Source organism: Marmota monax, unplaced genomic scaffold, assembly GCF_021218885.2.
Source record: "Marmota monax isolate L192 unplaced genomic scaffold, Marmota_monax_Labrador192_F-V1.1 WCK01_AAM20220418_F8-fsc00157, whole genome shotgun sequence".
Classification (NCBI taxonomy): domain Eukaryota; kingdom Metazoa; phylum Chordata; class Mammalia; order Rodentia; family Sciuridae; genus Marmota; species Marmota monax.
The window spans coordinates 2140569-2167107 of NW_026694573.1; the positions used below are offsets into that span (position 1 = coordinate 2140569).

The 26539-nt window shown below is 42.1% G+C and overlaps 1 protein-coding gene across 1 annotated transcript in view; it reads left to right on the plus strand.

Annotated features, from left to right (window-relative positions):
• Ube2l3 (ubiquitin conjugating enzyme E2 L3) overlaps positions 1-23187 on the plus strand; it is a 64508-nt gene extending 41321 nt beyond the window's left edge. The window contains exons 3-4 of the mRNA XM_046421184.2: positions 12862-13048; positions 20689-23187. Of these exons, the coding sequence (XP_046277140.1) occupies positions 12862-13048; positions 20689-20843 (342 nt within the window). The 3' untranslated portion in view covers positions 20844-23187. The remainder of the gene's footprint in view (positions 1-12861; positions 13049-20688) is intronic.
• The last annotated feature ends 3352 nt before the right edge of the window (positions 23188-26539 follow it).

The window sequence follows — 26539 nt, forward strand, 5'->3', positions numbered from 1 at the left end:
GGAAGGGAAGGAGGGGGGAAAAAAGAAAAAAGAAGGAGAAGGAAGGAGGAGGAAGAAGGAAACAAATTAAAACAAAAACAGGTGGGATTCTGTTTTTGGTACTGGGGACTGAATCCAGAGCTGAACGTGTTCTACCACTGAGCTATGCCCTCAGCCCCTTTATAAATATTTAATTGAATTCATTACAGTGTATTAAAAAGCATTATTCAACATAGTCAATATAAATTTTTTTTGTTTGTGTTATTGAGATCAATTGAATCAAGAGCCTAGCATATGCTATGCAAGTGCTCTACCACTGAGCTACATTCCCTAGCAATGTAAATACTTAATAATGAAATACCTTAAATTATTTTTCTTTCTTTTTTTGTACAAAATCTTTGAAATCTAGAGGGCATTTTACACTTATGGTACATCTCAATTTTTTTTTTTTTTTTTTGTCCCAGAATGGAACCCAGGGGCCACTTACCCACTAAGCTACATCCCCGGTCCTTTTTGTGTTTTTTTGTATTTTGTTTAGAGACATTGAGTTCCTTAGGGCCTCACTAAGTTGCTGAGGCTGGCTTTGAACTTGTGGTCCTCCTGCCTCAGCCTTCCAAGCCTTTGGGATCACAAGTATGTGTCACTACACCCGGCTAGTAATCTTAGTTTTGAAGAGTCTCAAGAATACAGTAGGTACAAATGGCTGGTAGGCTTCCATATGGGGCAGGTTTAGACTGTTCAAGATTTATAGTCCTTGACTAGGAAGGTCATACAGATAAAACTGGGGTTTTCTCAGCAATAAATGGGGAAATGGCTATTGGTTGGGCACCTATAGGTGTCATCTTGGATCCACCCTTTGTCTTTCCAAAAACATTGTGCCCATCTGTTTTGTTTTCAGGACTTGGGGATTAAGCATAGGGCCTTGCACATGCTAGATAAGCGTTCTACCACTGAGCTACATCCCCACTGAGCTACATCCCTAGCTCTCCTCACCACTTGACTTGTGTGTGTGTGACCAAGGATTGAATCCAAGGGCACTCTAACAGCTACATCCCCAGGCTTGTTTAATTTTTATTTTGAGACAGAGACAGGGTCTTGCTAAATTGCTGAGGTTGTCCTCCCAAGTTGCGATACTCCTGTCTTAACCTCCTGAATCACTGGGATTTCAGGCTTGCATGCTAAGCCTGGGATCGCCCCCTCCCCTTTTTTTTGATACCAGGGATTGAACCCAGAGGTGCTTAACCACTAAACCACACCCCTTTTATTTTTGTGATATAGTGTCAGTAAGATGCCTGGGGCCTTGCTAAATTGCTGAGGCAGACTTTGAACTTGAGATCCTCCTGGCTCAGCTTCCCAAGTCACTAGGATTACAGGCATGTGCCACCACACCTGGCTTCCTGGTACCTTTTATTTTGAGGCAAGGTATTGCAGTGTTGCCTATCATAGTGGGTTTCAAGTGAGGTCTCATTCTTGTTTTCATTTTATTTTGTGGTACTGGAGATAGAATCCAGAGCCTCATGCAGGCTAGGCAGCTACTCTAACCCTGAGCTATGTTCCTAGGTCCTTAAATTTTTTTTTTTTATTGTGAGACAGGGTCTCACTAAGTTGCCTAGGATGGCCTTGAACTTGGGATCCTCCTGTCTCAACCTCCCAGGTAGCTGGGATTATAGGTGTACACCACTATGCCTGGCCCTAGGCCTTTTTAAAATAATATTTCGAAACAGTCTTCTTATTTGCCCAGGATAGTTTTGAATTTGCAATCCTCCTGCCTCAGCTTTCTGAGTAGCTAGGATTATGGGTGGGGCATCACTGAACCTGGCAAGGTATTTTATTTTTTTTAATGAATTAATTAATTTGGTACCAGGGATTGAACCCAGGGATGCTTAACCACTGAGAAACATCCCTAGCCCTTTTTTATATTCTATTTAGAGACAGGATCTCATGGAGATGCTTCAGGCCTTTCTCAGTTGCTGGGACTGGCTTTGAACTTGCTTTTCTCCTGCCTCAGCCTCCCGAGCTGCTGGCATTACAGGCATGCACCACCATGCCCAGCATGGCTAGGTATTTTAACGGAATTGGGGTTTCACTATGTTGCTCAGGCTGGCCTCAAATTCCTAATTAGGATTACATCTAGGCACCACCTAGCCCAGCCTCTTTGTGTTTTTTTTTTAAGTTATTCTAATTTGTTATTTATGATAGCAGAATTCATTACAATTCATATTACATACATAGAGCACAATTTTTCATATCTCTGGTTGTACACTTTGTCTTTTGATATGCATTTCCTTGAGGGCTAATGATACTAAACATCTTTTTGTATATTTTTTTGGCTATGTGGATGCCTGTGTATCTATATATGCATATGTAGATACATAGGTAGATATATATCTAGATGGTTATTCAGGCCTTTTGTCCATTTTTAATTTGGTTGTTAATGTTTTTCATATTACTGTTGAATTATTTGTAATTAGTCATCCACCTCTCACCCCCAGAATGAACCTAGATGTGCTTTACCACTGAGCTACATCCCAAGACATTCTCATTATTTATTCTGAGATAAGGTCTCACTAAGTTTCCCAGGCTGACCTCAAAGTTGCTATTTTTTCTGCATACGTCTGCCAAGGAACTGGGTCACAGGTGTGTACCACTGTGCCCAGTGTAGCTATGATTTTGTTTTGTTTTGTTTAGCATAAAAGGGTAGGATTTATTCAAGTGAGGAGAAAAGAGACAGTTTTTGCAGGTGAGAAGGAGATCTAAAAGGTGTTGCTACTTAAATGTACTAGTTTAGGGGCTTATGTAACTACTGGATATGGGTCAGGTCTTGGAAGACTACCAAGGCTATTGGCCAAAATCTTTGCTAATTAGATATTAGTCATTATCAATTCTAAGTAGGTATTAGAGAAGTATCTAGGCTATTGGTATTGCCTGTGACCTTCTAATTGGCTGTGCCCTTTGGCCCTTGAGTTTAAATTTTCTTTAACTTCCTTTCAGGTCTATCCCCACTTATGTTTTCCCACCACTACAAGACAAAAGGGTTGTCTGGAATGTTTGGGATGTTTCTGATTATTTTTATGGCCCGTGCCTGTAATCCTAGCAACTCTGGATGATAAAGCTGGAGGATCACAAGTTCAGAGATAGCCTCACTAATTTAGCAAGGCCTTAAGCAACTTAATGAGACCCTGTCTCAAAATAAAAAATAAAAAGAGGTAGGGAGGTAGTTAAGCACCCCTAAGTTCAGTTCCCAGTTTAAAAGAGAAAAAAAACAAAACAACAACAATAAAAAAAAAACAGTCTTAATTGGGGCCCACTCCCTGTCTTTTCTGATTAATTTCTCTTTGAAGAAGTACCCCTAAACTGCTCTTAGGGAAATGAACAACAACCACTCTAGCTACTTCAGGCTGAAAAGGTATATTGAAATGGAACAGTAGTCGGAGTCCTCCTATAGAGGCCTACCTGAGGGCCCCCATAGATGGGGATTTCATTTTGAATTTCATCTGTATGGCTCTACAAATAGTTTGGGCACCTTGCACATCAGGGCGATCCAGAGGTCTATGATGGCAATTGGTAGATGACTGGCCACGATGTACATAGGGCAGAGATTAAGCTTTCCAAGAGATCCCAGAGAAGCCCCTAAAAGATAAAACCAGATTTTTAGCCTCTGCCGCTGTAATGTTGCTTCAGACCCCAGCTGTGTGTCATGCCTTCTTTCTGGGTTCTTGCCTCACAAATTCAAAGAATGAAATTCATCGATGAGGAAGATCGAACATAAAAGAATAGGATTTATTCAAGTGAGAAGAAAAGAGACAGCTCCCTTGGGGTGAAAGGAGACCCAATAGGGGCTGGGGATGTGGCTCAAGCGGTAGTGCGCTCGCCTGGCATGCGTGCGGCCCAGGTTCAATCCTCAGCACCACATACAAACAAAGATGGTGTGTCCGCTGAAAAACTAAAAAAAATAAAATATTAAAAAAAAAAAAAGGAGACCCAATAGGGATTGCCTCAGTTAAGATTTTCAAAAGCAGTCAGATCCATTTTTATCTCCTAACAAGAAGTTTTTTTAATTTTCATTTAAATGACCAGTAACCAAATGTCTACCTCTTAGATTGGCCTTGAGGTTCTCCTACCTTCTTTGTTATAGCTTTCATTAATGGCAACTGGCAACTGGGATATCCAGAGATATGACATTGATTTTTCTTCTGTAGAATAAGTTCCAGGCCTGAGCTAGGATCTGGGATTGTTGTATTCTAGGTACATCTAATTATTATTCTGGAAACTGACACCCTTGGCTCAAAAGCGTAACATTAAAAACAGGAGCTTTTGATTCTTGTAGGCAAGAAGAGATTGTAAGCATTCATTAGTTTAGTTAGCAAATGGAGAAAACAGGTAATCAGGATGTAGATATTAGAATGTTGTGAGATTTCAACAGAATAGCAAGAGATCTTTACCACCACTTCTCTTTGCCTGTGGCTTTCGGAATGGTGCTGCCCCTCTCCTTGGCTAGTGATGTCTTGGGAACACCGATATTTTGTCTTAGAACAAAGATGTTTGTGGAGTGTTTAGTGCTGCCACAGACACTTATGATGCTAGTGGTCTCATGTTTACAAGTGAAATGGGAGCCGAGTGTTGTCACGCCTGTAATTCTAGCAGCTGGGGAAGCTGGGTCAGAAGGATTGTGAATTCAAAGCTAGCCTCAGCAACTTAGCAAGGTCCTAAGCAACTCAGCAAGACCCTATCTCTAAGTAAAATATAAAAAAGGTCTGGGTATGTGGCTCAGTGGGTAAGTGCCCCTGAGTTCAATTCCTGAAATAATAATAATAATAGTAAAAATAGGGAGAGAGAGAGCCAGGCATGGTGGTGCACACCTGTAATCCGAGCAGCTCAGGAGGCTAAGGCAGGAGGATTGCAAGTTCAAAGCCAGCCTCAGCAATTTAGTGAGGTCCTAAGCAACTCAGAGAGACCCTGTCTCTAAATAAAATAAAAATTAAACACCCCTGGGTTCATACTTTGTGTTAGGTTAGTGGGAAAGACAGTATGGTACATTCAGATTGTAGAGTATACTGCAACCGCGATGAAGAGCTTGGAACTCTCTGGTGATAAGGGCTAAAAGTCAGCATAAACTGTGAGGTGGAGAAAAGGGGTTAAAGTGTCAAGTGTGCAAGTACACATGTTCCTGTGTGTGTGTGTATATGTGTGCGCGCGCACACGCGTGTGTGTGTGTGTGTGTGTGTGTGTGTATGCACGCCCTCATGTATGGGACCTAGAAAAAAGGTGGTAGAAGGGTGTGTGTCTTCCTTCCCTTCCCTTCCCTTCTTTCTGCCTGTTCACAACCCATGTATATAATAAATATACTTCTCTGAGAGTAAAGAATGTTGTTTTATAATAAAGAATGTGAAGAGAGAGCCTACAGAATGGGAGAAAATCTTTGCCACCTGTACCTCAGAGCATTAATCTTCAGAATATATAAAGAACTCAAAAAACTTAACACCGAAAAAAAAAAAAAACCCAATCAATAAATTGGCAAAGGAATTGAACAGGTACTTCACAGAAGAAGAAATACAACTGGTTAAAAAATAAGTGGAAAAACATTCAACATTCAAATATCCACAGACCTTTTTATGGTTTATACATTCTATTGTCATGTATATCTAAAAAGAAAAATAAGAAAAAAAATGTTGTTTTAGTAAATATGGAGGCTGAATTTTAGAAAAGTACACACAACTTTCTCAGCTGGCCTAAGCAGTGGCCACCATATCTTGCCCTCTCCCTAATTAGAGAAATGAAAATTAAAACTACACTAAAGCCAGGCACAGTGGCGCACACCTGTAATCCCAGCTGCTAAATAAAATACAAAATGAGGATGTGATTCAGGGGTTGAGTGCCCCTGAGTTCAATCCTTGGTACAAAAAAACGACACTAAGATTTCATCTTACTCCAGTCAGAATGGCAATTATCAAGAATACAAGTAACAATAAATGTTGGCAAGGACGTGAGGAAAAATGTACACTCATACATTGCTGGTGGGACTGCAAATTGGTGCAACCACTTGGGAAAACAATATGGAGATTCTTCAGAAAACTTGGAATGGAACCACCATTTGACCCAGCTATCCCACTCTTTAGTATATACCCAAAAGGACTTATATCAGTATACTATAGTGAGGCAGCCACATCAATGTTTATAGCAGCTCAATTCACAGTAGCTACGCTATGGAACCAACCTAGATACCATTCAACAGATGAATGGATAAAGAAAATGTGGTATATATAGACAATGGAATTTTTTGTTGTTGTATTGTTTATTTTTTGCATGGGGTACTGGAGAGTGAACTCAGGGTCACTAGACCAGTGAGTCACACCCACAGCCCTGTTTTGTATTTCAGAGACAGATTCTCAGTGAGTTGCTTAGTGACTTGCTTTTGCTGAGGCTGGCTTTGAACTTGTAATCCTCTTGCCTCAGCACTCTGAGCCACTGGGATTACTAGACATGGGTGTATTACTTAGCCATAAAGAATGAAATTATGGCATTTGTCAGTAAATGAATGCTAAGTGAAATAAGCCAGTTCCAAAAAAACCAAAGGCCAGTGTTTTCTCTGATATGCAGATGCAAACACACAATAAGGTGGGAGGAAGGGAAGTATAAAAGTTCATTGAGTTAGACAAAGGGGAATGAAGGGAAGGGAAGGGAGGGAGGATGGGCATAGAAAAGATAGTAGAATAAATTGGACATAACTTTCCTGTGTTCATATATGAATACATGACCAGTGAAACTCCACATCATGTTCAACTGCAAGAATTGGAAGTTATATTCCATGTATGTATGATGTCAGAATGCATTCTATTGTCAGTATGTCTAAAAAGAAAAATAAGAAAAATGAAAAAAAATGTTATTTTAGTAAATATGGAGGCTCAGTTTTAGAAAAGTATACACAACTGTATATACTTTTCTTAGCTGATCTAAGCAGTGGCCACCATATCTTGCCCTCTCCCTAAGAGCCCTCTCTTCTGCCCCCATCTCCTCCCCTTTGCTTCTAGGAGAAGATAGCCACCTCTGGCCAGGCTCATAAAGCCTGCATTGAAGCAGGTTAATTTATTTTATAGAATTGTATCGTTTCAGCCTTCCATATGTTAGTTGATGGGTACAGAGTTTATTTCTTGAAATCAGGTAGAGATGACACACAACATTATGAAGACACTTAAAGGCATGTAATTTTGGACTTTGAAATAGTCAACTTATATTAAGTGAATTTCACTTCATTTAAACTCCCTCCCCTCACTTGTAATAAAACTTAAAAACCTGCCTGTTAAGAGTATTTGGATAGCTGTGACAGTTATGGCATTTTACTTTTACTTTTTCTTTTTTTCCTCTTTTCTGTTGGCTTCTGATGGAGTGGTGTGCTTGACTTAAAAGCACTTTGTGAGCACTGAGTGGGGACAATATAAGAACTTCGCTGATACCGAAGATTCATTTTCCTGTTAAGGAAGAAGGAAGGTCTCCCTCAACTCCAGCCTGCCTCCAAAGAGTGAATTGTTTATCCCTCACTTTTTTTTTTTTTTTTTTTTAAGTTTTTCAGACCTTCCTTTCTTTTTTTGTACAAGGAATTGAACCCAGGGGCGCTTAACCACTGAACCATATCCACAGACCTTTTTATGTTTTATTTTGAGGCAGGGTCTTGCTAAGTTGCTGAGGCTGGCTTTTGAACTTGCCATCCTCCTGCCTCAGCCTCCAGAGATGCTGGGATCACAGGTGTGAGCCACCATGCCTGGCAATTTTTTCAGACCTTTCTCTTTCCTTTTTATGCTTACTCATGTATACAGCCCTTTATACCTAAGGTCTCATTCAACACCTGCTTCCTTCTCCCTTCTTTATGCACTGCTGCTTGCTCTGGCTTTGGATAAGAGCTATAGCCTGCCTTCCTGGGACATAGTACTGGCCTTTGTTCTTTACTCTTCTCTGCCTCCTGCTAATTTTCAGTTGCTTTTCCTTCCTTCCTACCATAGATGTAATCTTTGAGACCAAGAGAGGGAAGCCCTGTTTTTTGACAAAGGGTTTCATATTTGAAATATATATTTTTAAACCTCAGAGTATATTGGAGTTATTTTAAGGAGAAAGAGCATGCTCCCATGTTGAGGGAGATATTGAGCTCCTGTCACAAAACAAGTACCAGGATTATGGATGGAAGCCATAGAGGTGCTGTCCTTGTGGAATCTGTAGTCTCTTAAATGTTGAGTGTGAGTGGGTCCATCTTCAGGTATGGTGTACTTAGGACCCAACAGAAAAGAGGCAACAGGAAGTACAGTGTCTGGATTGCAGAATGGAAAGCAGTATGGCAACCTGGGCAGAAGTAATAAAAGAGGTCTAGGGGTACAGCTCAGTGGTGGAGCACTTACCTAGCATGTGTAAGGTCCTGGGTTTGGACCCCAGCCAAAAAAGGGGGGAGGGGTCAAAAGAAAGGATATAGACAATAGGACTTGAGTTTTGTAACTGCATATGCCTCATATGTGTAGATGTGTAGAAATAAAGTCCTGGAGAATATCCTACAGTATAGACACAGCAGTGATCCTGGGTCATGGTGTGATTTTTTTTTTCTTTTTTTAATATACTTCTCCCTTTTTTTGGTTATGAAGTATTTTTTTGGTTCTGGGGGTGTGTGGAAGTGAATCATATTGGCTATGAGTTCACATGAGGAAAAATTCCTTGGCAAATTCAGATAATGAATTTTGTGGTTTTAAATTTAGATATCATTCAGAAGGTAGTTTAATCATGAAAGATTGGGAAAACAGTTCTGAAGATACTGATTCCTTCCCAGTGTAGTGGCACATGCCTGTAATCCCAGCGGCTCTGGAGGCTGCGTCAGGAAGATCGTGAGTTCAAAGCCAGCCTCAGCAAAAATCAAAGCAGTAAGTGACTCAGTGAGACCCTGTCTCTAAATAAAATACAGAATAGGGCTGGGGATGTGTGGCTCAGTGGTCGAGCAATCCTGAGTTCAATCCCCGATATCCAAAACACAAGCAATCAAAAAAAGAAAATATTTATTCCTCCTAATATTTATGTTGGAAGGAAATATGATTAAACTCTATGTAATAATGGAATATTCACTGCCAAAGAACTGTACTATGAAAAGTCCCACAAACCAAATAGTTGAAAGCATACAAAGAAGTCATTTTCAGAAACCAGAATTAGCACAAGATGACTCCTAATTTAGCAGATTTGTGATTCAAGTAGCCAGGAAGCTTGTTTTTCAGAATGGAAAAGAGAATAAAGACAATTTACAAAAGGTAAGGCCATAGTTCATGATGGAAGGTCCATGAACTTATTTCAGATATTCCAGTGTGGTAAGGTTTTTCTTTCCTTTTTTTTTTTTGTGTGCTGGGGATTGAACCCAGGGATGCTTAACCACTGAGCCATATCTCCAGCCCTTTTTATTTTGAGACAGGGTCTCACTAAGTTGCTGAGGCTGACTATGAACTTGTGATCCTCCTATCCAACCTCCCAAGTTGCTGGAATTACAGATGTGTGCCACTGTGCCTGGCTATGATATTTCTTGTATTCTAGAGTAGATCAGGAAGGTATGAGGGCATAGAATCTGCCTGGGGCTCTCAGAACAGGATGGGCCACCTCCCTCCCACTCCCTTTAACAAGACAACTGAATTTTAAGGGGATAGGCATCTTGCAAGACCAAGTTAGACCTCTTTATGGTAGAAAAGTTTGGTCTGTGATAACTTCCTGGGTGAAAAAATATTAGACATAGGGAAAGGCTATTGCTGAGGGAAGCCTCCTCAATAAACTGTGGACAAGAGCTTATTGTCCTTCTGATGCTTGGAATGAGGAAGGGACAGCATATTCATTAGATACAAACCAGGATCCTACTGTCTGAGCCAATAGCCATGAGTCCTATGTGTGGTGCAAATAGATGATTACCCATACACCATGGAGACACATCATGTCACAGCAGTCCATGTCTGGCAGTCAGGATTGTTGACTTCCTTTTTTGGTAGCCAGAGCACTGTATGGTGGTTTTCACTGCTTTACAATGGTGATATCAAAATGTGACTTCTCTGGGTTTATTAAAGGATTCAGAGAAAAGAAGACATGAGGGAGTCTTGGGATTCTTGAAGTTTTGAAGGGAGCTGAGTCTTGAAGGGTAGTCATATGAAAAGAAATAGATGGACCACAGGATTAGAATTAGGATACATAAGTAAAAGACCCAAATGATTTTGTGCCATATGGTAAAGAGCTTTCTCTGGGTCTTAATTGCTACAAATTAGCTTTGTGTCTTAGAAGTTGTTGTCAAGAACTGTAAATAATCTTGAGATTTTTACCCTTTTCAGGTTAACAAGGTAGCCTGCCAGTTTACTGAATGTTAGCAAGACATGAGATCTCTCAACCATAGTTACTGATGGTACAGCAGGCTGGGAACATCAGCATATTTGTGTTTGAAGGGATCAATTTCTCTTGGTCTCAGGCTCCACAGAGGTGATGAAGAAGGGCCCAGATGGATGCTTTCAGATGCTTTGGGTTGTGTTATAAGAGAGGAAGCTTGAGTTTAGGGGTCTCATACCAACCACTTAACCTCTACCTAATTTGCCATCCTTCCAAATGTGGATAAGGTCAGCATCTTCCTCTGAGGGTTGCTGCCAGGGGCATATTGGTTAACATGAAACAGAAAAAGCACATGATATATAACAAGTGCTTAATAAACTTTGGTCAGGTCTTATTTATTCACATGCATTGTAACATGCTTGAGATAATGAACATTTAAAGAGAAAAGATTTGAGCTAGAATAGCTCAGTGATGGAACACTTGACTAGCATGCACAAAATTTGTTCCCTGTTGGAGGGGGGAGAATGAGAGCTCCCTTTCCTAAGCCTTTTCTAATCTTCTCATCCTTTAAGGGCCCCATTCTGTGCTTCCCTTCCCTGGGCAGGGTTAGAATGCTGAAGAATATAGAGACCCGCTGTGTGCCAGCTTCACCTGCACCCCCAACAGAGGAACTCTTGTTTAATGGAGAGTGCCCACTTAGTTTTTGGGACAAGAGGAGGTAGACCTATGGAGTAGGGCTGCCAAGGGTGTTCCTGGACACCCTGTAAGGCTTGGTTTACTTTGAGTTGGTGTGACTCGGGAAAGCCCAAGTATAAGAAAGATAGTATAGCATGAAGGGCTTCCACAGCTCTGGAAATGGTAGGGTGGGGGAAAAGACCCACGGGCTCTTTCCTGGGGCATTGGGGCCATCACAGTTTCCAGGCCCCTTGGGCCATACTTTTTGGTGTCCTACAGGCCAGGATCTAGGGCATGTTGCTGGCTGTGCCCAGCAACCAGCCACTGATCAGCTCAGCTTCCCAGGATTTAGCCATGGAACTGGGTTTTGGCTCCATTGTGGGGAGACTGAGCTGCCCATATTTGGAGTTCAGCTCTCTTTGAGAATACACTCATGGTGTATTCTAGGTTGGGTTATTACTTACATCTGGGTGATTATTTTCATAGCTTAAAAAAAGATAAAGAAATATTTGCAGAAAACATCTGATAAAGGACTGTTACTCAGAATATACATAGAACTCAGTAAGAAGAAAACAGGGCCACCAGGAAGAGCAGAATGTGCTGGAAGCAAGTGAGGCAGAGCGGACACTGTTGTTGGTTAGGGCCTTTCACCAAAGCTGGAACTGAATGGAAGAGGTGAAATGAAAGATACCTGAGGATAGGCTGTTCAGATAAGATCTCCTTATAGAACTTCCTCATCTATGGGACCTGATGCCAGTATTTCCTTTTATCTTTTTTTTGGGGCGGGAGGGGGGGTACTGCAGATTGAGCAGGTGCTTTATAGCTGAGCTATATTATATTCCCAGTCCTTTTTTTAAAAAAATATTTTTTAGTTTTTATAGTTGGGCACAGTACTTTTATTTTATTTATTTATTTTTATGTGGTGCTGAGGATTGAACTCAGCACCTCACCCGTGATAGGTGAGTTTTCTGTCACTGAGCCAAAACCCCTGTCCCCCTCCCTTTTTTTAATTTTTAAGAAATTTTGAAATAGGATCTCACTAAGTTGCTGAGCCTGGCCTTGAACTTGTGATCCTCCTACCTAAGCCTTCCAAGTTGTTGGGATTACTGGTATGCACCATCATTCCTAGTAGATTTACTCTTTTGATGAGGGATCTTGTTACTGGGGTAGGCTCTGTGTGTTGGGGGAAGGATGTGTAGGTTATCTATGAACTTTCCTCTCAGTTTTATAAACCTAAAGGAGCTCTAAAAAACAAAGCCTATTTAAAAAAAAAAAAAAGCATAAGATACCAACACATCAATCTCAGACTTTTTCACAGCTTAGCAGAGATCTTGTTCTAGAAGTACTGGTTGATTATTGGGTTGCCCTGTAGTTGATATACCATTTGATCTTTTTTGGCGGGGCCAGTACCAGGGAGTAAACCCATAGGTGCTTTACCACTGAACTACATTCCCAGCCCTTTTTTATTTTTTATTTTGTTAAATTGCTGAGGCTGGTTTTGAACTTGCAATTCTTCTATCTCAGCCTCCTGCGTCACTAGAATTACAAAGCATGTGCCACTGCATCCAGCAATAAATTAATCTTTTTTTTGTGGGGATGGGAGTACTGGGGATTTAATTCGGGGGCACTCAACCCCTGAGCCATATCCCTAGCCCTCTTTTGCATTTTATTTAGAGACAGGGTTTTACTGAGTTGTTTAGTGCCTTTTTTCTGAGGCTGGCTTTGAACTCTAGATCCTCCTGACTCAGCCTCCAGAGCTGCTGGGATTACAGGCGTGCACCACTGTGCCTGGCTTAAATTAATATTTCAAGTGAACAATTCAAATAGTCCTATCTTGGCCACAGATAAGTGAATTATGATGTGTTCATTTTGATCTCTATTTGCTTCCAGGACAACCCTCCATATGATAAGGGGGCCTTCAGAATCGAAATCAACTTTCCAGCAGAATACCCATTCAAACCACCGAAGATCACATTTAAAACAAAGATCTACCACCCAAACATTGACGAAAAAGGACAGGTCTGCCTGCCAGTAATTAGTGCTGAGAACTGGAAGCCAGCAACCAAGACCGACCAAGGTAAGCATATTTCCTTGTCTGCCTTGGATGGAACTCTACTGAGAATGCTGCTGTGGGATAGGGACTTTAAGTTTCCTTCTAATGCCAAGTCAGGGTCCAGAAAAGTCTTAAACATATCAGTACATGCAGAAGTATTACTGAGGTTCCACCAGTCCTGTGGGATGGTTGCCTCAGTTGAAAACTACTGTGCAGTATTGAGGAGGCCCTTTCTGGGCTTCTTACAGTGTAGTGAGACATAGACATCCTGACTGTTTGCTGAATGTGCAGTAATGGGGTATGGGCATTAGTCCCTAGAAGTGAGGAGGGATTGTGGGACTGCCTAGAAGAGGAAGATAGAATGGTGTCTAAGGTGGTATTATATAGCAGGTAGTGCCTAAACTTAGGCTTGAAGGAAGAAGAGTGGTTGGTGAGTTCCTTCCTGGGTAACAGAAGGGCATGAGCCAAGACCCAGTGGCTCAGAATGGGTTGTTTGGAGAGGCAGCAAGGTCAGACTCTAGAGCAACATTCCTGGATGAAAGCATATCGTTGGTTATGGAACTCCTTGGACTTGGATGTGGTTGTGTATGTGTCCATTTGTCTATATGAACACACACATGTTCATTTTGTAGGAAAAGTATTTGACTCAGTATTGTGATTATCCTCCCTTTTATCCCCTGGAATTAGCAAAAACAATTAGAGACTCTCATATGAAGTCCTGACATCATTTTTTTGGTGGCTTTGTAATGAGAAGTAAAAGAATATAAGATTTGTTTATATTACAGAATGTGGTGAGGCTACAGTGGAGTTTTTCATTGATAGATTAAAAAGTCACTTTTTGGTGGAAGCCCACCCTAGAATATGGAATTAAAAGGCTTTCACAAGAAAAATTGAGTCTTACTTCTTAAGTAATCACCATGAAAGGTGTATGCTGGTCCTCCACAGCTGAGTAGTTGATAGGGGTAAGTGCTGAATGTTTAGGTGCTGAATGTAGGTGCTCATTTCAGAGAGTGAGCTCCAAAGGACTTTACACTGGTTGTGTAAAAGTTGATGTTTATAACAGCCTGACACAATTCTCAGTGCACATGGCCTGATTTTTTTTTCCCCCATATGAAGTCTTAGTTGGATTGTGTCAACCTTCACACAACTCCTGGAGATCTTATTGAGTTGTATATCTCTGTTCGGCCACCATGTCAGCAGAGGGTGGGAGGAATTGTTCTTCCAGGTCAGGCTGCCCAGGATCTGATTCTGGCTACAAAGATTTTAGGGTCTTCTCCCTTGCCTGAGAACCGAGGACATGGTGGCCAGGACTGGGGACACTTGCAAGATATAGATGCAAGTGTTTTGCCACCTCTTGCAGGAGCTGACTGCTTAAGAGGGCCATGGCAATACTATTTTAGCTTCAGCTAGAAATGTTATAGCATAGCCCAAATGTTCTTTTTCAGGATGGGACTGCTCCCTTCCCCCATTACAAAGAGATAACTTAGGGGTGGCCTTTTATTATTTTGTAAAATGTACCTGTTGATTTAGGATTTATAAGGTAAAAATTTTGGTGTAGGTTCTATATTCCTATTTTGTGACTTGGGACTGTCTGGGATTTCTTCATAGATAATTATTCTGTAGAGCCTTTATAGCATGGTCTTGATCCCATTCTTACATATATCAGGAATGTTGTCCCTTGCACTTGCACCACATTCTTATATTTCTGTTATCTATTTCTCATTTACAAACCCCCTCAAAGCTTAATGGCTTAAAGCAACAAGTTTATTGCTCTTTCTTTTGGTTGTCTGGTTTCATCTGGGTGATCATTCTTGCGGTCACTCATGCATCACATTGAGCTGAGAGCTGTGCAGGGTTTGGGATATGCCAGTGGGCATCATTCACATGTGTGGCAATTGATGTTTACTGGACTCCTCAGTTCTCTTTTTGGCCTCTTATAGGCTGGATAGGACTTCTTTATATCATGGTGGGGTTCCAGGGCAAAAGCAGAAACTGACAGACCACTATGGCACAGATGCAGAACTCGTATAGTATCATTTCTGCTATATTCTGTGGGTCAAGCAACCTAGACTCTAGAGAAGGGAAATGGACTTTGCATCTTGACAGGAGGCATAGCAACTCTGAAGAGGAGAGGGGGTTACAGAGGTAGAACAGGTGGGCAGTGATACTGAATCCTCTTGCTGGCTCCTCAGGCCTCCTTGGGGCCATTTATCCCAAACGATGGCTGTCCTGGACATACCTTTGCTGTTCCCACTTGCTAGATCTTCCTATGTCTATGTACCAATTTTTCTGGCCCTATTTCCTGATTGCTCTTCAACCACTAACATTGTACAATTTATTTTTGTTTTGTTTTTTTATTTATTTGCATTGCTAGGCATAGAACCTTAGGGCCCTGAGTATGCTAGGCAAGCTCTCCACCATTGAGTCACACCCTAAGCCTAGCATTTTCCTTTTTTGATGCCGTTCCATTTCTTCATTCATTTCCAAAAGTCATGAAGTACATGTGCCACCCTCTTTGCTTTAATCTTCCTCTAGCACTCTTCTGCTATCTTCATAGCATCTGTTCATGATTTTCTTCTCTTGCCCTTGTCCTTAGAAAGTTATTATTCTCATCTCTTCAGTGTTCTATTTCTTGCATTTTTGTTCCTTTTGTTGCCAGTTTAGCTTTTTAAAATGCCCCCCATCATAGTGCTAAATTGCTATGTGGTATTCCTGAATATAAGGAAGTTATGATGTGTCTTTTGGAGAAAATACAAGTGTTAGATAAACTTTATTCAGGCATGAATTACAGTGGTATGGCCATGAATTTAATGTTAGTGAATAAATACAATGTATTAAGTAGGGTTTCTTCTTTCTTTATTTATTTTTATGTGGTGCTGAGGATTGAACCCAGGGCCTTGCACATGCTAGGGTTAACAAAAACATTGTGAGCAAAGGTTTTTAGGAACCCAATCCTCTGTTTCCCTTAGGAGCAGTGATTTAGTGTTATTAATTGAATGCTCACTGCAAGTTTGTAGAACATAATTACTACAGATAACAAGTTCACTTGTATACAGGATGATCAGAATAGGTGAATCCATGGAAACAGATTACAGGGTCAGAAAGGAAAGGAAGAATGGGAAGTAACTGCTAGTGAGAGCGGGTTTTCTTTTGGAGGTGATGAAATGTTTTAGAATTAAATGGTGGTGATGTCACACAACTTTGTATAAGCACACTAAAAACTTTATGCTTTTAAAAAGTTTTTTTGTTTTGTTTTTTGATATGCGACATGTCAGTTTTTTAAAAAAGGAAAGACTGTAAGGAACTGTTAAAAATTGAGCAAAGGAAAGTCAAGAAACATGATAAAACTATCAAACAGAAGGTAATATTGGAATAAAAAATGTGGAAACAGTTTTGTTCAGCAGCATTTGGTTCAAGTAGCTATCTTAGCAACAAAACAAGGACTTAGTTTGGTTGAATGAGATTTTACTATATAAAATACAATCAATCATTAGCCTGGCTCAGTGGTTTATGCCTATAATCCCAGTGGCTTGGAAGTCTGAGACAGGAGGAACACAAGTTAGAGACCAGCCTCAACAACTTAGCAAGGCCCTGTGCAACTTAGTGAGACCATGTTTCAAAATAAAAAGGACTGGGGATGTAGTTCAGTGGTTAAGTGCCCCTGGGTTCAATTCTTGGTACCAAAAAAAATATTATCAGTAATGAAGCCAGCTTAACTGAATTTAGTATTAATTGAACTTCTATGTAGCAAATAGCATAGCAGCAAAATTAGATGAAGAGAAAAATTAAACATGTTCAAAAGCAGAATGTTTCAGTTCCCTATACATTATCATAACAAAATAAGAAGATTTAAAAAAGACTGAAGCAAAATAACAAACACATAGACACAGCACCTTTATTTATTTATTTATTTACTTACTTACTTACTTATTACCTTACGTACATACTTATTTTCATGTGGTACTGAGGATCAAACCCTGTGCCTCACAAGTGCTAGGCAAGCACTCTACCATTGAGCCACAGTTCTAGCCCCTAACTTATACTTTTTGGTGCATTACATGGAAGGCTACACCATTACTTTAGGGATAGAGGAAGGCATCACTAACATCCTGTGAAAATGGAGCTTCTAGATCTCCAAGAAGAGAAGATATTGTTAATCTCCTGTATTACAGAGAAACTATCAGCAAAAACAAAAAGGAGGAAATTTCGTAAGCTTTTTTCCTCAGATGATAACACAGTGACGTTAAGAAGTAAAATTTGATATTTTTATTTTTTGAGGTGAGGTCTTGCTGTGTTGCCCAGGAATCTTCCCACCTCAGCCTCTTGAGGGACTATAGTCCTGCCTCCAAAATGCAGGGGCTTAAAAACATGTATCAAGCTGGGATATTGCACCTGGAAAGCCCTAAACAATGATTGAGGAGCATGTGGGTAGAGAAGAGATCAAGAATCTAGGGGTGGCAGTGGTAGCTCAGTGGTAGAGCACTTGCCTTGCGCTTGTGAGGCACTGGGTTCTGTCCTCCACACCACATAAAAATAAAAGTATTGTGTTCACTTACAACTTTAAAAAAAAAGTTAAAAAAATAAAAATAAAAGGGTGCCGCGGTAGGTGGATCATTTGAGCCCAACCAAGAGTTTGAGACCAGCCTGGGCAACATAGTGAGATTCTATCTCTAAAAAAAAGAAACCAGGGAGCTGGGGTTGTGGCTCATCAGTAGAGCACTCGCCTAGCATGTAAAAGGTCCTAGGTTTGATCCTCAGCACCACATAAAAATAAATAAATAAAATAAAGGTATTGTGTCCAACTACAACTAAAAAATAGATTTAAAAAAATAAAAGAAAGATGGGCTGGGGATGTGGCTCAAGCAGTAGCGTGCTCGCCTGGCATGCGTGCGGCCCGGGTTCGATCCTCAGCACCACATACATACAAAAAGATGTGTCCGCTGAAAACTAAAAATAAATAAATAAATATTAAAAATAAATAAATAAATAAAAGAAAGAAACCAGGACCAGACTATTGTAGAATATGATGAGTGTGCTGCCCTTTATGTGAAAAATAACAAGACAGTAGTTTGAAAACCAGTGGTAGCTATTAGTGTTCTCATTAGCAAAATAAGTCCAGCTCTGCTTAAGTTACTCTAGTTTGGATGAGGAGCCAGAAATTCAGCCAAAGAAACAAAGAATGAAATACTTATCAGAAATACTACATTAAAATATTTAGACATACACACTCTCTGCCCGCTTCTCTTTCTCTCCTCTCTCTACCCTTTCTCTTTGTCTCTACTCTCTTTCTGTTTCTCTCTGCTTCTCCTTTTCTTCTCCTTTGGGCAGCCCCCCAATAAAATCTCTTGGTTGAAAAAAAAAATGTTTAGACATGATCAAATAATAAAATTGAGTTTTCAGAAAAGAATGATGTAGTGAGGAGGCATTAGTGTAACTAAGAGTTTTATATTGATACATTATTAGGTGCTAAGATGATCCCGATGAGAAGTAGAGAGCCTAAACATCCGTAACAGATGGTGAACAGGAGATGAAAACTCATCAGTGTCCCCTCACATAGCACTTAGCCTCCCTTAGTCCACTGAGGTTCCTGAAGTGCTAAGCAGATAGTGATTCTACTGTTCCAGAACATTTCTGATTCTAAAAAGATGGGAAATCACTTATTATCAGTGCTATCAGGCAAATGTGGTTTGGGTTTCCAAGCCTGAAGTCAAGAACAATAAAGGGCCATCTGACTGCGGCATCTGTCACCCCATTGATCGCCAGGATTGATTTGGCTGCTCTGGCTGGCTAGGTGGCTGTCCCCTTCCTCCATCATCACTTCATGTATGAAGCTGCACACTTAGTCAGAGGAGGACTGTTCTTTGATCCAGGTTATATGAGTAGCTGTGCTCCCCTCAGAACTCCAAACAAGCTCTCAAGAACAACAAAGCAGGGCTGGGGTTGTAGCTCAGTGCTCGACTCGTATGTGGAAGGCACTAGGTTCAATCCTCAGAACCACATAAAAATAAAATAAACATACTGTGTCCATCTACAACTTAAAAAAAAAAAAAGACAAAAAATAGGGGGGGAAGAGAACAGTTTCCCCTCTTAGTGGAGAAAAGCTTGGCTTACACTGAAATAGTACCACCTAGAGAGCAGGTTTTGTTTGATTTGGGGGTGCTTTGGGGAGGGTTGGTATGAGGTTTAAGTTGCCCAGGATGGCCTCAAACTTGCCATCCTCCTGTCTTAGCCTTCTAAGTTGTTGCGAAGTGCTCTAATACTGAGAGCTACATCCCTAGCACCCCTAGCCTTTTAAAATTTCTTTTTGAGATAGGGTTTCATTAAGTTGCTGAGGCTGACCTCAAACTTGTGATTCTCCTGCCTCGGCTTCCCTAGTAGCTGAGTTTTCAGGTATGTGCCACTATGCCTGGTTCTGAAGGTTTTCATAGAAGCCTTGAGAGTCTTCTTTGAAAGAGTATTTGTGTGGTCACTCCCCTGCATGGCCAGGATGACCCAAGTGATTATTTTCATGTTGTTATTTTTCTTTTTAGTGCTGGAGATCAAACCCAGAGCTTTGTATATGCTGGGCAATTACTCTACCACTGAGTTATACTTCTGGTCCTGTTTTAATGTTTATTAAAACATTCCTTGTTTAAGACAAATAAAAGTGATTTCCCATTTGAGTCACTGGTATTTCCTTGTCTTCTGTTAAAGACTTGGTGGTGATTTAAGGAAACATACTAAATAAACAATAAGGAAATCTTTGTATGTCTATAGAGCAAACTGTGGAATGGTTGGCATCAGGAGACTAGAAACAGGGGGCTGGGACTATGGCTTAATGGTAGGGCACTTGCCTGGCATTCGAGAGGCACTAGGTTCGATTCTTAGTACCATGTATAAATTATAAATAAATAAAGATCTATCAACAATTGAGGAAAAAAAAGAATAGGAACTGAAAAGCTTTACCATCGTTTTTGTTCATTCAGGTGAGAATAAAATATGCATCCAGTTCCTCTAGAGATACTACTACATGTGGTGGGTACAGGTAGGGAGATGATAGTATCTGCTCGAGGGGTGTGGAGATTGAATTAGAGACTATCTTGGCCTGAAGAGAGCCTTCCAGGTTCTTGACCCCTGCCCATTCTACACTGTCCACACTCTGCACTTGGTGATCCAGCCACTATCCACCCCATTCAGCCTTGGCCCTGCTTGGCCCTGCATGTGCCAAACTTTCCTCATCTTCGCCCAAAACCTCACCTGGGCCAACTGTGGTCAAAAGAACCTTCTAGAAACATTGGGACAGGTGGTCTTTGTGCTATAACCTTTACTCAACATATATTATTGACTGGTCATGCCTCTGTGCGTGAGGCAGCCTGTGTCAGCATTTGATTTCATTCCTTACAACACTGGGTGAAAAGCATGAGTCCCTTAGTATAGAGGAGCCCATGGCATCAGCAATCCAGAGTAGTGTTGACTGTCATCCATCGCGTTCTCTTAATTACAGAGGAGTGATGGGTTGAATTTTGGTAGTCAGAATTTTTAATAAAGAGAATATGTTGTCTTAAAAGCAGTAGATATAAGTCAATGTTGAAGTCACAGAATTTCTATCCTGAGGTTAGCTGCCTTTTGCCCATGCACTTTCTGAGACTATTCTAATGCCCAATGCCTTGTCCTTCTCTTGGCAGTAATCCAGTCCCTCATAGCACTGGTGAACGACCCCCAGCCCGAGCACCCGCTCCGGGCTGACCTAGCTGAAGAATACTCTAAGGACCGTAAAAAATTCTGTAAGAACGCTGAAGAGTTTACAAAGAAATATGGGGAAAAGCGACCTGTGGACTAAAATCTGCCGCAAGTGATTCCAGCAAGTGTGAGCAGAGACCCCGAGCAGTGCATTCAGACACCCCGCAAAGCAGGACTCTGTGGAAAATTGACACGTGCCACCGCCTGGCGTTTGCTTGTGGCAGTTACTAACTTTCTACAGTTTTCTTAATCAAAAGTGGTCTAGGTAACCTGTAAAGAAAGGATTAAAAATTTCAGATGTTCTAGTTCTGCTTTCTTTGTTTTAAAAATCACTGCTTCAATCTACTTCAAAAGAATAGTGTTTCTTTTGTCCAAATTTACCCCAAATCTTCAAGTTACATTTAGCCCATAAGGTTAAAAAAAATAAGGTTGTGGTTCCCCTTCCTTCCCTGCCCTTGCAACTCCCACTTTCATGTATTTACTTCCCCAGAACCAATTCCTCTCTGCTCCACAAAGGAGAAGAAATGGCTCTTGTGGCTTTTCTTCTCCAGTATCACACTGTCCCATGTGGGAGTTAGTTCAAATTCTCCTGCTGCCAATTTATAACATTCTTTTAAAAAATTACAAAACAAGCAACTCCACCCTCCTCCCCGGGCGGGGGGGGGGGGGATGCTGCGCAAAGGGAGGCCCACTCCTTGTGTAAAAATCTGGCTAATGTTTCCACAACAGTATGGATTAAACGGGCAAACCCTGATGTCTGTATAATGATTGAACTACAGCCTGGCCAGCCTGTGTAGGGAAACCCTGTAATGCCAGGTCTGTGGTGACCCCAGAGGGAGGGCCTGCCAGCCAAGGACGCTGCACACTTGTGCAATGAATTTCTCGCCAGAAAGGCTCCTGATAGGCTGAAGGCCAGCACCCCTTTCTGCAGCTATGTTAGAAGATCCACTGCTCATCGCAGGCAAAGTAAAAGCCAGAATATCCATTTGAAATTCTAAGTTCCATCTGAATGTGCCACGGAGGTCTCCAACTCCTCAGCGCAGCAGCCCCACCACAGCCCTTCCTTGGCACAGTTTGACCCTTTGCGGGATCAGAATTGGCAGGACTCAGCTTTGTAGCTGGCACCAATCTGGGGTCACTGGGGTCTCTGCTGGCCCTTTCCTTCAGAGCAGCCGCTGGCTCATCCCAGGAACAAGATGGCCTTTCCTCTCCCTTTGGACTCAACAACCTTTGCAGAGTCAAGCTCCACTTGATGCTCGCTCAATAATATCCTTTCAATGTGTTTTATATTGTTTTGATTGCCTTTTTTTGTAGAAATAAAAATTGACCTTAGAGGTTATCATCAGATGAACTTTGTAAGGATTTGAATGTTAATGTCTTTTCAAGGCAAGTGGGACTGTCCCTGAAACAGTAGAGAATATATGGCATTCTGATACCCTGAGGAAGCTGATGATCCAAACGCTGTGTGTCACCAACTCTGCTTCTGCCACTGGCGGCTTTTCTTCTTGGCTACTGGGGGGACTAGATCCTCTAGAGAAGATGACTTCAAGAAACTTTGCTTTCTTTTTTGACTTTAATTCTATAACTTGAGATCTTTCAGGGCTCAGGGCCGTGTAAGTCAGGTCTGGGTTTCGTCTGTGCAGATGTGAGAAGTGATGGATAGGTTAGGGAGCATAACACTGTTTAGTTGTCCAAGCAAGTGGCCCCTGCGGGGTGTAATGAGCTCAGCTTCTTTAGTCCTAGGTACTCAAGGGACAGGTTTCTGGAGACTCCCCTGTGTCCAGGATGGCAAGAGCACTGGGCCAGTGTTTCCACATCTGTCCATTAATAGAAAGGTGATAATGGATTTTATTTCACTCATACGCAGATTTGTAATAAAATGCCAAATGGTTAGAAGATATCCAAAAAAAAACACCATTTGTTCTTGTTGCTTCTCTGAATCTAGAAATATTGCCATTCTTGGAAACTGTCCCATTGCTTCATATTTCTGCCAATGTAGCTCTGCCTGCCTGTCACCCACTCACTGCTCTCTGCTCACTGTGGGAAGGTACCCCTTATGCCAGCAGCCCCTCTCAGGGACTCTCAGCTCTGGCACTGGCACCCTATGGTCTGCCCCAGCAGCAGAGGCCTGGCTCTCTAGTGGGTGTACTTCCCTTTGGCCTGGGTGGCTTGTTCCTTCTAGCCGTGCCCTGAGGCAGGCTTTGAGCAAGCTGGTGGCCAGCCCTGGCTGCTCCAAAACCAAAAGCTGGATCCTCTGGAGGAGAGGAGAGCTGTAGAGTAGCCACCTATCACTGACCCGTGCTGGCTCAGGATTTCACATCTGCCTAGTTCCTTGAAGTGCCCTGGGTCTTCCTCCTGTCCCTCTCCGCAACAGTGGAGAATAGGCTTTCTAAGATGCTGCGATCCCATTCTGCTGCCCTTAATAAAAATGCTCTCCAACACTGGTTTGATTGTGTGGGTTTCTTCCTTCCTTTGGAGGTGGGTAGTGCCAGGAGCCTGTGCTCTTGGAGAGTGGGGAAGGGTGGCTGGGGCCTTCGAGCTCTCTCCCTTTTCCCATCCTCTTCATAAGAGGCACACAGTGGTGTTCTTATGTCCCCAGAGGGAAGCAAATGGGGTATAATCAACAATGGACAAGCAGAAGAATCTAGAGTGTATCGAGGCCTGCAGAGGGATCCTGTGGATGTCTAGTAAGGGAACAGGAACTTCCACACCTGAATATGTCACTTCAGTCCTCCTGTGACCCCCTCCCCCCCCAAGAGAGTGGTGATGCTATGATCCATGTATAGCAGAGGTGAAAATAGGCTCTGAGAAGGGTGGCTTGATCAGTGTCCTAATTAAGCTGGGGCTAGGCCATTTCCCTAAGTGGTTTCCAGCTAGAAACTGACCCAGCGTTCCCCAAAACGTTGGGTGCCAAGGTACTACAGTAAAAGTGCCAGTTTTGGTATAGCACCTAGCCAGGCTAGTGACACATATTTTTGTTCAGGCCTAGTTCCCTTTCTGGAACTGGATGCTAGATAAGACCCGGACTACCTGTCAGTCTCAGAGAGCAAAGCTTCCTATGGTTTTAGTAATAGGGACAATAAGGGTCTTTGCCTTTAGTTGCAGGTGGGCTGCTCTGCCACATGGATGTGCCACATCCTTTATCCTCTGAATCTCAAGGCAGCACTGTGAACACCATTATCCTTATGCCTGTTTTTATACAGGAGGAAACATGTTCTGGGTGATGACAAGGGCATCTTGCTGTTTTTGCACTTACTCCTGAGCTCTTGCATCCCACCAATCAGCACAATTCCTCTCAAAGGGTCCAGTCATGGCTATAGACTCTTCCTCTCCTCCAAAAGTCATAGGCATAGAGGACCCTATAGACTGGCTTCTCTGACCAAGGGACCGAGTCTTTCTCGTTACCAAACAGGCAGCAGCTTTTTTTTTTTTTTTTTTTGTCTTCAATTTTTTTTTTTTAAATTGAGGACCTTTATTTTTGTTATTTATATGCGGTGCTGAGAATCAAACCCAGTGCCTCACACATGCTAGGCAAGCGCTCTACCACTGAGCTATACCCCCAGCCCCAAATAGGCAGCTTCTAAGCCCTGCTCCAACTTCCATTTGGCAGTTCCTCTGTGCCCTTCACTTGCCATCCAAAAGCCAGATCTAGTCTTGATTCTTCCTGCCCTGTTTTTTTTTTTTTTTTTCCCCTTTCCCTGCTTCCTCAAGTTCAGAGTGGCAAATGGCATCATTCCAAGACAGCAAAGCTGGGGGTGGGACTTTTTAAGTGCAGCATGGTACCTAGTCCAGGCCATGCCTGGTAAATGTCTATTTTATGGGTGACTGGGACATGTTCTTATTCAGAGACAGGGCTCTTGGGGAACTGGGCAGACTTCAAGACCAGAGTAGAAATGACTTGCCCAACACTGTGCAGAGGCTCAGGGAAGGAAGTCACCTCCTCTGGAGTACCCTTGTGGCTACTGCAGCCTCTAGCTGGAGGCACACTAGGGTAACCAGGACAGCACCTCCTGGCAAAACCCACCTTTGTTCTCATACATTTTTGTGGGCTTCTTTAACCCTACCTCCCAATGTGGCCCAGATCACATTGATTGTTGCCTTGAAGGCTGGACTGTGTCCCAGTATCCTGCCCTGGCCTGGCACAGAGCAGACCCTCCATATATGAACACTGAGTGGATATATAACAGTAAATCACTGTCTAAGTCATTCTGCACAGCAGTTTGGCATACGAAATACCCTACTCCTACCCAGCCATGCTAGTAGGCCGCCGGTAATCACACCAACAGGTCCTTATTACTTTCCCTTCCCTTGTGAGGTGGTCCTTGGTTGCCTGATTCTCCTACCAGTCTGGCCATACCCTCCCTTTATCTTAAATTCCTAAGGTCCCTAGGGTTGTTCTAAACATCCATCTTTGCTCATCTTCCTTCCCTGGGTGACAATAGCCACTTCTACAGTTTTATCTAACATTTGTGCAGAACCCTAAGCCCTCCTGCCTACTCTGCACCTCTCTTTCAAGCTACATAACCAGTTACTTATTCCTCTGAACACCCCATAGTAGAACAAGGCCACTCCAAGGCCTCAGCCAGCAGACTTCATGAGTATGACCAGATCACCCAGGGCCAAAGCAAGGAGGTAAATGCTAGACAGCAGATGGGACTAAACCCACAGTGATTCCTGTACACAAGCATGAGAGAAAGGAAGTAGAAAAGTGCTGTAGTTGTCAGAGTCAAGGTCAACTGGAGGGTTAGGATGGAAGACCAGCATAGAGCCAGAAAAAGATGTGGAGGGAGGTGAGCTAAAGCCATGGTCAAGGGGATAGAGACATGGATAAGTGCATGCAGGAAGAAGGACTAGGATACCTTGACCCTTTCAGAAAGCTGGGTAATTGCTGGTAATCCCAGCAATTTAGCAAGATCCGGTCTCAAAAAAATTAAAAAGACCCTTGATATGGCTCAGTGGTAAAGCACCCCTGGTTTCAATCCCCAGTAGCAAAACAAAAACAAGCCACTTGTCCCTTTAGACTGTCTGTGTTCAGAGTAAGAACTCTCTTGACACCTGATCTCATGAATTGATAACAGGCCAGGGTCCAGTGCACTTCGAATAAATAAATCAGTATGTCCAAAGCCCTGCCCTATCACTCCAACCTCTAGGTCTGTAAAATGGAGACACATGAAATTAAATGAGACAAAAAGGACCATGTAGTGTTCCACCTGTCTTACTATCCTTTGGAGTTGGGCAGAAGGACTCTTTTCTCTCAAGTTCCCCACTGTCTTCCCTGCCTACTCTGCATGTCTCAGGGACCCTGAACCAATTAATATGGTGACCCTGTCACCAGGCCCAGTTAGGAATCCCAGGTTCCCATTTCCACAGAAGACTGCCCTTCCTGGAAAAATTTAAACATACTCCTTTAAGCTTGCCTTAAAGGGGGGCCTCCTCACACCTGTCCCATAGAACGACTTATTTAGAACAGATGACCTCTTTTTAAGTAAAAATTGAAGTTACCATGCCTCCCAAAAAGCAGTTTGATGAGACAATCCTATTCCCATTCCTTATAAAAAGAATAAAGGAAAAACAAGCCAGGTGAGGTGGCACATGACCTGTAATACCAACTACTTGGGAGGTTGAGGCAGGAGAATCCCAAATTCAAGACCAGCCTCAGCAACTTAGTGAAATCTTGTCTCAAACTAAAAAATGAAAAGGACTAGGGACGCAGCTCAGTGGTAGAGTACCAATTAGTTCAGTTCCCAGTACCAAAACAACAATAACAAAAACCACTTCAGTATTGCTGGGTGTGGT